The following is a 14473-nucleotide window of genomic DNA, read 5'->3' as shown; positions in this document are numbered from 1 at the left end:
TGTTTGTGTCTGTTATCTTTGCCATACTAGTGGTAAAAACCATGTGGTAGTGGAATCGACACTTACTTCTATTAAATGCTCAGATCTTGGATTGTGTGAGTTGATTCATGGTTTCCAGATACTCAGTTACTCATTCCTTTGCAGAGAGACTTCCCCACGCACCCTCTCAGATTTGTAGAAAACACTGGTTCTCTTCATTTTTGTTGAGGTCATAATACAGTGTCATTGCAGGACTTAAAAGAAATGCAACTATAAATATGTATTTAACTTGCCATGAGTCAGTGCACGTTGTATGGTTGAACACACCACACCGCCCATCAGAGAAGTCTGTTGGTTACATTTAAAGCTCTCAGGGAGCCCTTTAAACACACACTTGTGAGCGCGGGGCTACTCTGCAGCAGGGCTGGTTGCACTAGTGAACTACACCCTGCGTGTGCTCCGGGTAACGACACTCTTCCCGGCTGGTGGGGTGCAGAACCACTGTTGGGGGTGAAAATGCACATTTAAGTGCAAGCAGAGGTGTCTTTCTGCAAATAGAGTGCTTGAAGAGATGGGTGGCAGCAGCCAGGATAGTCGATACCCATCAGCCTAAAAAGTACTGAGGAGTTGGTGGGCATCCTTCCTGCCCTCAGGAGATGATACACGAGTGTGCTCTGTGGATAATGTCACTCAGCTTCTTTTGATTGACTGCTACAAAGGCGTTAGGCCAAAATCTAACTAGCTGCTGATCCAGCACTGACCTGTCCTGTGCCATGGTGGTCCCTCTGTTCATATCTGTAATTATTGCTACTTTGTAATTTTCTTCAGCCTTTATGGACGTGCCTGTTCTTAAGTGATTTTACAGTGTATGCTAAATCCCAGTCTGACTCATGCAGATGTCAGCTCCAAGAAGAAAAGCGTGAGTCCTGCTAGCTGCTCCTGTTTGTAGAGCACTTGTCCTGCCTCAGTTCTTCCAGATGACATCTCCCATCCTTGCTTTTTCTTTTGGGGGAAATGATAAGCCTAGCAGACTGGTCTGCAGCAATAATGAGTTAAGGGAATTATCTTTGTTTTTCTAGTAATTACATCATTTTTGGAAAGGGCACTCCAGCTGGCCCAGCCACAGTAAGAGTCCAGGTGTACTTTACATCTTTAACTCATCTAATTGGTGCTGCTGCGGCTTCTCATTCCTGGCACTGGTGCTGTGTGACCCCTGGGTGCGGCAGTTCAGTGCGGGAAGCCACCAGACGGCTTCTGGGAAGGTGAGGTCTGTGATCTGCACTGCAGCTGACCCTTCCGACAGCTCGACGTGGGGTGGAGCTGAGCAGCCACGCTTGGATGAGTTGTGCCATAATGCGTGGGCCCGTGGCACTGCATGGTGTGTGCTGGCAGGAGCAGGCTGCTGCAGCCCCTGAGCAGCGTTCGGGGGCTCCACAGATGCAGAGGAATTGCCTTTTTTCATGAAATGCAGCAGATCTGGTCAGCTGAAGTCATCATGAGGCACTTCCCTGCTTGAAGGTGCAGAAGCAGAGGGTGTGTGGCTGAGGAATGAGTCTGGCTGAAACGTGGAGGTGCTGGTGAGGGGGGCCCAGCGCAGCCCTGTGACCGCAGCCCTGTGACCGCAGTCCAGCCCCGCACGCACAGTCCTGCTGGGGAAGCTGCTGGTGGAGCTGCGCTGCCCGCGGCCCGGGGCTCCTCTGCTCCTTCACCCAGCGTTTCAGCTGCACAGCAGGTTGTCCGATGCCAAATCGTCACCCTTCATACACGGACCGTCATGTCCAGCACAGCCGGGGTGTGATCTCTGTGGATGAGGGTGACCGTGCAACACTCGTGTGTCACCCAGACACGGGGTGGGGGCAGAGGCCGGCCTCTGCACCCCGCGGGGCTCTCTCGGGTGTTGGAGCTGCGGAGCTCACCCGAGTGCCGGACGATGAGGGTTTGTGCCGGGCTGTGTGCATCTCGCTGGCTCCTGCCTGGATTTCCTCACTTCGGGGAATTATCTACCAGAACCTGCAAGTGATTTCCTAGAAGTGGGCGGGTGGGACCTGCGGCGCGGGCAAGTGCCGTCAGCGATCAGGGCGAAGGGCCGCACCGTCCCGCGGGGAGGACCCGAGGAGCGCGGGCACCTCCCCGGCGCAATCTGCGGGAGGGGTTGATGCAGCTGCCCGGCTTTTCGCCTCGACCCGGCAGCTCGGCGGGGCTGGGGGCTCCCGCCCGCGGGGTGCCGGCGCAGCTGGCGGAGGGCGGGGAAGGGCGGGGGTCCGTCCCGCCCCCGGCGGCGCGGCGGGAAGAGGCGGGCGGTGCCGCAGACCCCGCCGGAGCGGCGCTGGGAGCTGAGCCCGCCGGAGCGCCGGGCGTGAGTGCGGGGCCGGGGGGTGGCTGGCGGGTCCCCGCCGGCGGAGCGGGGCCGGGCCGGATGAGCAGGTCCCGCCGCGGGGGGCTCGGCAGCCGCCGGCGGTACCGCCTGGCTCCGCGCGGCCTCAGCGCTCCGGCTTCCTCCTCCGCTTTCGCGGGTCCTCGCCTCGGCCGTTGCCCCGCCGGGGGCCGGGCGGGGCGGCGGTGGCTCCGCCAGCCCGCGGCGGTGCGGCGGCTCGGTTGTGCGAGGAGCGGGGCAGAGCTGATGCGCGGCCTTTCCGCGGGCTGCCCGCGGTGGAGAGTTGCCTTTGCCTGAGGGGTTGCTTAATGCGCCTCTTCTACCTGCGTGCGTTCATTTTAGGCCTCCATGGGGTGCCTTAACAAGCGTCTCAGGTCTTCTGAGCTTTAAGGTAAGCGATGGGCTCATAAGCTTTTATGCCAGGAGCCGCATCGCTGTGTTCCCAGGCGGTACCGTGGGCGCCTCGAGCAGTGGCTGTCATTGCGCGCACAACTTTATACCCAGCTAAAACCAGTGAGAGGCTGAGCATCAATCTTCCTGCTTTGGGGGCCTCATCAGCAAGCTGAGAAATTGGGACGGGTTGGCTAAAAACCTGTGTTTGTCTTATGAGCCATGGAGAGGGTTGTTGGGAGCGTTGGCCGTGGTGGTGCGGCCGCGGGGCTGCCCCTGGCACGGCAGTGCTGGAGCTGTGCTCCTCGGTTGGCTCTGGCTGAGCAGCCATTAAGGAGGGATTAAAAGAGAAGTCTCTGGTGTAAAAGGGCTGTTTACCTTCCAAGGAGTTAAACTCCATTTTATTTCTCTTGGGCTTTGAGTGTTGAAAGGAGCAAATCGGGGTGTGTGGTGTGGTGTGTTCCTCTGGCTGCGCCCCGGGTGTGTGGGGGCTGTGACGTGCCGATTGCCTCAGCTCAGCTTTAGCACCAACACTGAAATGTCCCTGAAAACTTGCGGAACTGCAGCATCCTTGGGGCATTCCTGGTCCCAGCGCTGCTGGAGGGAAGGGCATGGCTGACACTGCTGTGGTGGGGCCAGCCGCAGTTGCTGCATCAAAACCTGTGCCCTGCAGCCTGGGGTCTGTCTTCCTCTGCAGCTGAGTTTTGTGGCTGACCATGAACGCCAGCGGCCCTGGCTATCCGTTAGCCTCTCTCTACGTGGGAGACCTCCACCCTGATGTGACCGAAGCCATGCTCTATGAGAAGTTCTCGCCTGCTGGGCCCATCATGTCCATCCGAGTCTGTCGGGACGTTGCCACACGCCGGTCGCTGGGCTATGCCTACATAAACTTCCAGCAGCCCGTGGATGGTACGGTCCCTGTACTGCAGCCCCGAGGAGCTGTGAGAGCGGGGCCGTGGGGTCTGCAAGGGGTGGAAGGACAGGCAGTGGAAAAGGGCAGAGCACTTGTCTGAGTGGCTGTATCAGCTGTTGGGGCTTGGGCAGTATTCTGCTGATGTTAAATTTTGCTTGTAACCAATCCCAATCTGCTCTCGGCTGGTGACCCATCCCACTCCCATCTCTTCTTAGGGACGGGGGGAGGATGTGGCAGCTGGACTTTGGGCTTGTGGGGGGAGGAAGGTGACTTGCAAGAGTCACTTCCCTCTATGAGCCAATGGAGAAGGACACCAAAACCCCTTCTGCCCCTCCCCAGGGCAGCCAGCTGCCCGCTGGCTCCCAGTGTGAAGCGAGGCCTCTCTCCTGGCAGGCCTCGCAGTGATACAGTGCTGTAACCAAAAGGTGTTTCATGCTGGAGCAAGGCAGTGGTGATGGGAAGGTGGTGGGTTAGTTGCCCTGGAGACCAAAATCTTTACTGGGTAAATGAGTTGGGCACCTGCCAAACTGGAGCTTGCAGTGAAATGGTTGATCCCATGGGAGTTAGACATGCTTTGGAGAGGAAAAAAAAGGTAAGGAGTGGTGTGGCTGGAGGGGAGGAGAGCAGCCGCTGCCTGGCCCTGCACCCTGGGAGGCAGAGCTGCCTGTCTCATTTAGGTTAACAAGCCTCTGTCCAACAGTGTCCCTGATTCCTGTGCCTGTCTCGGCTGCTGTAGGATGTGAAGGGGGATCTGTCTCCATTACCCTCTTCTTTCCCCCGGTATTCGTTCTTTGCCAGCTGAGCGAGCCCTGGACACCATGAACTTCGAAGTGATCAAAGGCCGTCCCATCCGCATCATGTGGTCCCAGCGGGACCCCGGGCTCAGGAAGTCGGGGGTTGGAAACGTCTTCATCAAGAACCTGGACGACTCCATTGATAACAAAGCTCTGTACGACACATTCTCTGCCTTCGGAAACATCCTGTCATGCAAGGTATGACGTGAGCCCAGCGGGAAAGGGCTGGCTGCAGATCTGCCCTGCCTTCTCAGCAGCATGCTCCAGCCAACTGAAATTCACTTTCTTGTTTCACTTCCCACGATGTTTCCTCTAAATTCCCACCTGCTTTGAAGCCAAAAGGCCCTGCCATGTTTCTCCTCGGAATGGGGACTTTTCCCCCAGCCCCCCCTTCTCCCTCATCCCTTTGCAGTGGTGTTGGGTGCTGTCTTGTCTGAGCTCAGTGTGTCAGTGGCACTTGGGTCTTGGTGAACCATGAGTTTTTGGGCGTTGTATAAAGCACCAGGTGCTGGAGGGCAACTGCCCTGGCCCCAGCAGGACATCTGGCCCTGGGGCAGAGCTCTCGCCTGGCTCTCTGACCTGCTGCCAACACCCCAATGCAGCTCAGCCACCGTGGGAGCAGGATGTCAGGGAGGGTAAATGGCCCTGGAAAATGAGAGTAGGTTTTCCTGCTACTTATGTGCATGGCGAAAACCAAATGTCTCGTCCCTGTCCCTGCATTTGTAGGTGGTTTGTGATGAAAATGGATCCCGTGGCTATGGCTTTGTTCACTTTGAGACTCACGAGGCAGCAACTCGGGCCATTGAGACCATGAATGGGATGTTGCTCAACGACCGGAAGGTGTAAGTGCCGGAGAGAGGAGTGTCTTCTTGGCTCTGCTCCTGCCTTGTTTTGGTGCACGCTCGGGGGCAAATGCCTGCCCTGCTCAGGCTGCCACCTCCTGCCACGCTCTGTTTTCCCCCCTCTTCCTGTCGGGCCCGGCTCTGCTGCCCTCCGGGGCAGTGAGTCACTTGTGGTTGATGCTGGTGGAAGTGCGATAGTGGTTTGGAGCTGTTCCTGACAGTGGGGAAGGAATCCAACCCTGGGCTGTGTTTTATTGCTGAGGTGGTGTAAAGAGCGCCCGCAAAGCAGGGCTGGTCCTCTGTTTTAGCTGTCATCAGATAATCTAGGCAGGAAGAGGTTTTGTTGTTCTTCAGCTCTCTGTTTACATTACATCACCTTATTCTCTACATTCCTGTCTCCACAGAGACCAGCAGCTGCCCAAAGGGCTTGGGGATACTTTGAAGGAAGAGCTGGCACTTGATGACATCCTTTGGGGCCTTTTGGGGTCTCCTGGGGTGACATTCCCAGCATGGGGCTGTGCCCTGTGTTACTGCTCTCCCTGTTTCAGCAGTGCCAAGTGGGGTCTGAGCAGGGGAACACCAGAGTGGGACACTGGATGTGAAACACAGGGTGGGCTTATGGGTGATGGGCTCTCTCTTGGCCTGTACCAAGACAGATGTGCCTGTGTCCATCTTCCCTCTGCAGGGAACACAGAGGGTTTCAGGTCCTTTTCCTTGCTTCCTGCAGGTTTGTTGGCCATTTCAAATCCCGCAAAGAGCGTGAGGCTGAGTTTGGGGCTCGGGCACTGGAGTTCACCAATGTCTACATCAAAAACTTTGGGGATGACATGGATGATGACAGACTGCGGGAAATATTCTCCAAGTTTGGTGAGTACAGTTGTTGAAGTAAGATATCCTTGTGTCTGATAAACTGGAGTTGGAACAACTGCAAAGAAACCTGGAGAGAGTGCTTGACTGAAATACCAAGCCCCTTCTCTCGATGGGATCTGACTTGCTTAAACACCACCTCACCAAAGGGCTGTAGTGACTTAAATCATCAGGACATTACATGCACTTTCCTGCAGTGATATAGAATAACTTCTATTAAGTGCTCTCCTGAAAAAAAGAAGGCTTTGTACTTCCACTTTTATTACCCCAAAGAGTGTTTTTCATTAGTTTTTGAAATTGTCTTGAAGTCAGCCAACTGTCTGGCTGTAGGAGCCCTGTGAATAAGAGATGCTGAGTCTGAATTTAAAGCAAAAAAGGCTTTTCAGTGTGGTCCATTAATGGAAGATGCCTCTTGTGACAGGGTTTAGTGTTGTGCCAACTCATGGACCACACTGTTCATGCTTGGCCAGTGTTATCTTGGGTAAACCCTTCATACGAGCCCAATGTATGTGTTCATATGTAAAGGAAATGAGAAATTCTGGCCAAAGGAACTCAGTGCACTGGCTGGAGAAACCACAAAGCCAAGAGCAATGAGACTAGCATCCAGGGTGGGAGGGATTGCCCTCCTGCAGCCTCCTGTTCCTGCCTCGTGGTGGGGCTCCTGCTGTCTGTCCCGATGTCTGGATTTTCTGCGCTGCTGTGGCACTCTGGTCTCCTTGCTGGACCAGCTTGTGGTGGCTCCTGAGCACGGTACTGTGTGCTGGCAGCACCTCCTCAGTGGGGACCCTTCTTCAGGCAGATACTGTCCTTTCCTCTTGCAGGAAAGACGTTAAGTGTCAAAGTCATGATGGACAACACTGGCCGCTCAAAGGGCTTTGGATTTGTCAACTTTGAGAAGCACGAAGAAGCACAGAAGGCAAGAGGCTCCTCGCTGCCCGTCTGCTGTCTCAGCTTGTCCCCTGCTGATGTTCCCATCTCTCCTCGGGGCGGGGGAATCTTACTGGCTTCGTGCTGGCCTGAGCGCTGGCGCTGGCAGGGGTGTCTGGGTGGGCAGGACCTGGCGAGGGGCAGCAGAGCTGCTTCCTTGCCCGTGCCCAGGGAGGCGTCTGCTCACGGTGGGGCTGGCCCAGGGTGGTGAGTCAGGAGTAGAGCCGTGGCTGCTGGCTCCCCGCTGTGCTCAGAGCCCTTCCCTCCGCTGGCAGGCGGTGGCTGACATGAACGGGAAGGAGATCAATGGGCGGCTGGTGTATGTGGGCCGAGCTCAGAAGCGGCTGGAGCGCCAGAGCGAGCTGAAGCGGAAGTTTGAGCAGATCAAGCAGGAGCGAGTGAGCAGGTACCAGGTAAGGGGAGAGCAGGGTGTTCTGTCTTGCAGGCCTGTGCCACGGACATCCTTGGCTTGGAGACAGTGCAGAGTTCTCTAGAGCAGATCAGTGTGCTGGGTCACTTCAAAGGTTTGCACAGGGGTCCAGTCACTGCCTGCTAATGCCCTGGGAAGCAGAACCACGGAGAGAGAGATCTAAACAAATGGGTCTTTTCCAGATATTAAAATACTAGTCTGGAAATGAGATGGCTTCCTGAGGTCTTGGAACAGCTTCATAACGGTGGTCAGGGTGTCCTCTTCACTTGGGGTGTCTTGCCTACGAGTGGAGCACAGACATGGTCCTGGTTCCTCTACGCCACCGGTCGTGTAGCGGTTCTGGAGAGGACATGTTTGTGGGATGTCCCACATGTAAAAAATACATCCAGCTTGAAAAGCTGCTGTAAATTTTTTGGAGCCTGGGGACCAAGCTTCTATTTTGCCTGTTTGCAGGGGGTCAACCTGTATGTGAAGAACCTGGATGATGGAATAGATGATGAGAGGCTGAGGAAGGAGTTCTCTCCCTATGGCACCATCACCAGTGCCAAGGTGAGGGACTGAGGCTGTCGTTGGGGCTCCTGGGGTCAGCTGGCTGGTGCACTTGGCCCTGGGAAACAGATTGGAATTATCATCCTGTTGCTGATGGCTTGTATCTCAAGCCAGGTATGAAGGACATGCCACTTGTACTCCTTGCTGTCCTGAGGAGGCTACTGATTCAGCTAATATTTTGTAGCTTTGCCAAGTTACTGCAGCCCTGGTGAGGTGAATGGTATGGGACCTTAAAGCCACATCACTGAATGCTGTACAGCTGCTCCGTGGTTTGAGGATGATGTGACACTGATACAAATGGAAATAACCACAGGCCACCTCAGTCTGGGGAGAGCAGGTTTTCCCTGGCTGGCATTTTGCCTTTTGGAAAACCATAAAAGCATCAGTCTTGCCACCAAAACTGGTGTCAGACTGCTCTTGAAGGCTCTGCGTATGGGCACAGAGGGATGGTCTGGCTTTAAGGTCACATACCTGTAACCTGCCAGCTGCTGGGGACAGATGCTGCCTGGCCCTCGGGCAGGACACGGTGTCCCACTGATCCCCAGCCCTCGATGGCTGCTGGGACATTAAGCACCAGAACATTGCTGGTTCTGCGGGGCTGGGGCACAGACCTTGGATGATCACAGACTGCAGATCTCAGTCTGGCCCACACTCTGCCATCTTCATTTCCCAAACCTGGTTTTGCCTGAGCAAATCCGCCCCTTCCCTGGAGAAACCTCTGTGGAGCCCCACGGGTGTATCCCCATCTGTCCCACCCTGGATGCAGGGCTGCAATGGGGTCCCTGCAGCTGGCAGATCCCCTGCACATCCCCAGTCTCGTGCTGTGCTTTGCAGGTGCTGCAGTGATCTGTGGACTTAGCTGTCTTGTTCTAATCCCATTTTAGGTGATGACAGAGGGTGGCCACAGCAAAGGGTTTGGGTTTGTATGTTTTTCCTCCCCAGAAGAGGCTACCAAGGCCGTGACAGAAATGAATGGGCGGATCGTCAGTACTAAGCCTCTCTACGTTGCACTCGCTCAAAGGAAAGAGGAGCGGAAAGCAATCCTCACCAACCAGTACATGCAGAGATTAGCCACCATGAGGGCTCTGCCTGGCCCTCTCCTGGGCTCCTTCCAGCCTGCCCCGGGGTACTTCCTACCCCCCATCCCCCAGGTGAGTCCCTGCTGCCCCCTTGCACGGGGACCTGTATTTGCCCTGGGTTGGAGGAGGGGGTGGCAGTCAGGCTGAGGAGCATATCTTGGGCTGTGCAGACCCAGGCACACGTCAGCGTGGGATCAGTGGGACTGGTGGGATCAGCGCCAGGCTTCCACGAAAGCATCAGGGCTTGCCAAAACTGGTGGGCTGTGGCTGCTCCAGGCAATGGACTGATGATTTAGGAGCTACTGACCTCTCCTCAGAGGATGGAGTTAAGGAGGAGTTTGGTGGGAGGGTGGGAACATGGAGAACAAGTCTGCTGTTGAAACAAGGGGAGAGAGAAGGGTTACAGATGTGCAAACGTTTGTGTGGAGGAGGTAAGTGGAGCTGCTGAAGGACACGCTGGAGGTCAGTTTTTAAACTGCTCTGGCAGGCTGCAGAGCATGTTTTTCGCTCGTCTGCCTGTGTGCAGCAGCCACCGACATGCTCCAGGTTAGATCTGGCTCAGCTCCCAAGTCACCTTGGGTTATGTGTTCTCCTTTCTCAGCCACAAACCAGAGCTACCTTCTACAGCCCCAGCCCAGTTGTCCCAGTCCGTCCTGCCACTCGCTGGAGTGCGCAGCCTTCCCGGCCTCCCTGTGAGTCAGCCTGCCTCTCCCTGGGGGCTCTCGGCACAAGCTGGGCTCAGTTAGGGACTGAGGGTCTCTAAAAGCGGCACAAAGTGTGTAGCCACAGGGTCTATTGGCTGGAGAAGTGCACGGGGGTTTGGTGCAGGGGTCATGGTGATGGGCACCAGTGGATGAGACATTTGCGGTGACCCCAGAGGTGAGGTGCTCCTGAGATTTCACGAGGCACAATCACCCCCACCCCACATCTCCTTCCATGCTTTTGCTACCAAGAAGCTTTATTAATCATGCTTCTTCTCTACAACAGCATACTCTGCAGCTACCCCCATCCTGAGGGCTGCCGCGCCCCCCCGGCGCCTGCTGTCCAACATCAGCACCATGAGACAGGCCTCCACCCAGGTGCCCCGCGTGCCCCCCCAGGCCCAGAGAGTGGGTGAGTGGGGGAAGGACCTGGCTTGGACATCACTGTAGGGGCTGCGTGTTGGCAAGGGTGCTTGCTGTGAGCTTAGGCCTTCCTCTGAAGATGGATCAGTTTGTTGGGTTGCTCAGGGAGGAGTCTGGATGGTGCCCTTGGATGTGGTGGGTATGGAGCAGTGTCTGTAGTGAATAAGTAAGTGTGTAACTTTTGGGGAAGGTCTTTCAGGTAATGGGACAGGTCTCTGATATGCAGATTGGTCTTGTTGGCTGCTGCTCCTTGAATATGTTCATTAAAGACGATGATGTAGCTGTGGCACCCCAGGCTTAGTGCTCGCACTGCGGTGAAGGTTGGGAAAGGGCTTCTTGGGCAGAAGCATTGGTTCTTACAGGCTCTGGCTGAAGCACTGCCAAGGCCAAGCCTCCGGTAAAACACTCATGTTAGAGGTGTTTGGAGCTGTGGCTTGAGAACCACATCTCACTGGCATCCCCAGTGCTTGTCTGCTGGGGCAGCCCCTGTGTCTGGGGTGTCCCCTCCACCTTGCCGGCGTGTCGTGGCTGTGCAGGGCTGGCAGGGTGGTGACTGAGCTGCTGTCCTGCACACGGTGGCCGGAACACTCCTCACCCCGAGAGTGCTTCAACCCCCGTCTGTCTGGTCCTCTCTGTGCCTTCTGTGTGAGGCAGATGCTCCTGGGGCTCACAGTGTGGCCCCCTCTGTGGACAGGCTTTGAGGAGAGGCTTAAGTAGTGCAGGGGGGAAGCTGTCCAGCTGGTGGGTGGGTGAAGGTATGATGTTCCCACAAAACATAGAGCCATCTGGTGAGGCAGTGTCTGCCTACAGCCCTCCCAGCTTTGTGTGATTTAGCCCATGGTCATCTTTGGCACTGAGTGTCTTATTGTTGAAGTGAGCAGGGGGGACCAGGAGGGTTGATTTTGGTTTGTCTGCTCTCCTTTTGTCCTTGTCCCCTTGTTTCTCTGCCCTCGCTTCCCTGCAGGAGGGGAGTCGGGGTGAGCTGGGGGACAGGGGCACTTGCTCTTGCAGCCGACCCTCCTCAGTGCTGTCCCCGTCCTCTGGCTGCTAATGCAGATGGGCATTTCTGGAGGAGGGACGAGGCACCGGTGCCTCTGCCAGCTCTCGTGCCCTCTGCACAAAACCAGACTAGCCCAGCTGGCAGGATGGCAGTGCCCTGCCTGTCTTGGAGAAGCTGCCTTTGTCCTTGGGGCTGTTTCGAGTCTATGGGGGGATTTTTTAGGCCCTCTGAGCATGCTGCCCTTGTGGCTTCAGCCTCCTTGGCACAGGTGTGCATTTAATGGGTGCCTCTTTACAAATATTCCTGTCTCTACTGCAGCCAACATCGGGACACAGACGGTCAGTGCCCGGGTGTCCTCCTTGCCCACCCTGCCGCGGAGTTCCCAGCAGTACAAGTACTCCTCAGCCGTCAGGAATGTCCAGCCGATGGGGCACGTGCCACCCATGGCGGCCCCGCAGGTAACAGCTCTGCCGGCTCCCACCTTTGGCACGGCTGCTGCAACGTGCATCAGTCCCGGTCCTGCTCTGGGTTAACGCAGCTGCTGACCCCGGGCAGTCCCGTGGCTCTGTTTAGGACTGGCGCTATGGGGACCTTTCCTGGGGGCTGATGGGATGACTGGGGCTACAGATTCAGTAGCCATGCAGCTGTGATGCCTGGCTCCAGCTTTCCTGGGAGCTGGTGTTTGGCTACAAATAGGCAGTGCCAGAGCTGGCATCAGCAACTCAGGTGAAATGCCCTGCTGCGTTCAGGGACCAGCACCATTCCTCCAAGCCAGGTAGCTCACACATCACTGCCAGGCTCTGATTGCTGCTCTTCTCTGGTTATTCTCCAGGTGGGAGAACCTGCTGTGCATGTCCAGGGGCAGGAGCCACTGACGGCATCCATGCTTGCAGCAGCCCCTCCTCAGGAGCAGAAGCAAATGCTAGGTGGGTGTCACGGCTGCTCTGCTGGAGTAGGTCTGGCTGTGAGGGCAAGTGGACTTGTGTGCACCAGGGAGAACTTAGCTGCTAGAAGAAGCTGTAAGCCTTTGTGGGATTGCTCTGACATTATGCTGCTTTTAAAACAAGAAATAAATTCAGGCTGTGCTGGAAGGGTACGGAAGCAGCAAAACCACTCCCTGCCTGTACTAGCTGCCTGGCAGCGGGACAGCATCTGGTGAAGCTCTGCAGGAGAGGCAGAGCTCCATCCTGCCTGTGCTGCTAGGCTGCCCCAGGACATGTGATTCCCCTGAACTCAGCCATCCTGCATTGCCACTCTCTGGCGCTGATGAACAGCTTGGTGGCCGTGGGGGTCAGGGTCAGCTCTGCCGCACAGCCCATGGGCTTCGGGTGCCGTCTGGTGTCCCGCTGGCGGGGTGGCCAGTGCCTGTGGTGTGGGAGGGCGTCACTTGTCCCGCTCTGCCTGCCTCATGGGCTCAGCCCAGCAAAAATACAGCAGGTCACAGACTGGCTCTTTCCTCCCCAGAAGGAAACTGCTCCGGCAGAAGTGGGCCCCTTCACCTGCACGCTGGTGGGCAGATGTGGGCAGCACTTGCCATTCCCCTGCCCTGCTCCCGTGGCAGGTCCTGCTGCTGCCTGGCTTCACCTGGCAGCTTCCCTGCCTGCAAACACTGTTGTGTTATGCTGGAGTAGGTTTGCTTGTGAGCAGTGATTTTATTTTTTTTTTTAATTTTTTTTTTTCCACCACCATCACCACCTTTGAAAGATTGCCCTTCCACCAGTTGAAAGGACAGAGCTGGAAGGGCAAGAGTGCTTGCACTGGGTTTGAAAATCCTGGAGGTTTTGCGTAGTGCTGATGTGCTCACTGGTGTTTGGAACAGGTGAACGCCTCTACCCTCTGATCCATGCGATGAATCCCTCGCTGGCTGGCAAGATCACTGGGATGCTGCTGGAGATAGACAACTCCGAGCTGCTGCTGCTCTTGGAGTCCCCTGACTCCTTGCACTCCAAGGTAGGGGGCATTTGATGCCCAAGGAACTCGCATTCCAAAGCACTAACTACCTGCTGCTGCAAGGAGAGGTGGTTGTGGCCCAGAAGTTGGGCTAAGGACACTGATAGCCATGGGAAATGCAGGTAGCTGCTTTTTTTTTTTTAATGAAAAATGAGCAGAAAGGACTTCAGGCTGACAGCACCACACCCCAGGCCTGAACCTCTGCCTGCCTTCAGAAAAAGGAGGCTCAGAGCAGCTCCCTGAAAACACCGGCCAAGCTCTGAGGGTGGCGTGGAGGTAGCTGGGAAGTGAGAGGGGAAAAGCAGGGTGGGTGTTTCTCCCTGGAAGAAGATGGGGAGATGCTCTTTCCTGAGAGTAGAAACTAGATAAACACTACTTCTCTGCAATATTTCTTCATTTTCCTCCTTAATCCTGGTGAATATTTAGCTTTGGTTCCCATCAAAACAGTTGCAGTGAATTGACTGCATCTCCTTGTTGCTTCTCAGGATTCACTTTCATCTTTTCATTGATGTTTTTTTAAATGATGCTGGGCTCTGCAGAGTGGTGTCAGGCAGCTTTACCTACAGAAAAGTTTGATTTCTCACTGGCAAGTTCTGACTCCTATAGAAAAGGAGAGATGCCCCAGCATTTCCCTAGGGAAGAGACAGAAGAGGTCTTTAGGTTAATCAGTCTCCTGCAGGAGCAGCAGACTTGGATTTTATAATTATTATTACTAAAGTCCTTTACCTCCTGGAAGCGTGTCTGTGCAGAGGCCAGTTTGGGACCTGGAATATTGTATTTCTTGTGCAGTGTGCTCCTATACTGGAGCAACTCACCTTCTGCCCCTCCTTGTGCTCTCTGTTGTAAGATCGAGGAGGCAGTCACTGTTCTCCAAGCACACCAGGCTACCGAGACCTCGCACAAGAGCAGCGCTACGGCGTTCCTGCAGTGACCCCGGGTAGGTGCAGGAGCTGTTGCAGGTGTTGGCGTGTGCATGTTGTGCTCAGGGTCTCTGGTTTCTGACTCTGAAACTGGGGACTGGGTTTCTTGTCCAGACCAAGTATGGCTTGATGAGCAATGTAAGTACCTTTTAACTGCAATATTCCACTTTTTAAATCGCATCCTCTATTTTCCAGACTTGATCGTACTGCAGAGATGTGATTCTTTGTGGGTTTTTTTCCTATGTTCATGAGGGCAATGACTGTACAAACAGAAAGGAAGATCAGAAAGAACTTGCCTTTCTGTAGGTCTAGTGGGGACTGGCACAACCTCTTCT

General features: G+C 55.5%; 1 protein-coding gene across 5 annotated transcripts; it reads left to right on the top strand.

Annotated features, from left to right (window-relative positions):
- Nucleotides 1-3459: 3459 nt before the first annotated feature.
- PABPC1L (poly(A) binding protein cytoplasmic 1 like) lies at nt 3460-14155 on the top strand. Of its 5 annotated transcripts, XM_074920156.1 has the most exons (15): nt 3460-3652; nt 4455-4648; nt 5177-5292; nt 6020-6159; nt 6981-7075; nt 7362-7499; nt 7970-8065; nt 8950-9216; nt 9746-9836; nt 10132-10257; nt 11587-11612; nt 11674-11722; nt 12066-12194; nt 13088-13218; nt 14066-14155. In XM_074920156.1, the coding sequence occupies exons 1-15, from the start codon at nt 3460-3462 to the stop codon at nt 14147-14149; spliced, it is 1875 nt and encodes a 624-aa protein (XP_074776257.1). In that variant the 3' UTR covers nt 14150-14155. The 5 variants fall into 5 exon arrangements, with proteins under 5 accessions (XP_074776257.1, XP_074776255.1, XP_074776253.1 ...); XM_074920154.1 differs by having other exon boundaries at nt 11587-11695; nt 12076-12194; XM_074920152.1 differs by having other exon boundaries at nt 11587-11702; nt 12044-12194.
- The last annotated feature ends 318 nt before the right edge of the window (nt 14156-14473 follow it).

Source organism: Athene noctua, chromosome 16 (genome assembly GCF_965140245.1).
Source record: "Athene noctua chromosome 16, bAthNoc1.hap1.1, whole genome shotgun sequence".
Classification (NCBI taxonomy): Eukaryota; Metazoa; Chordata; class Aves; order Strigiformes; family Strigidae; genus Athene; species Athene noctua.
The sequence above is the reverse complement of the archived record's forward strand: the minus strand, read 5'-3'. Positions and strand labels throughout refer to the sequence as shown.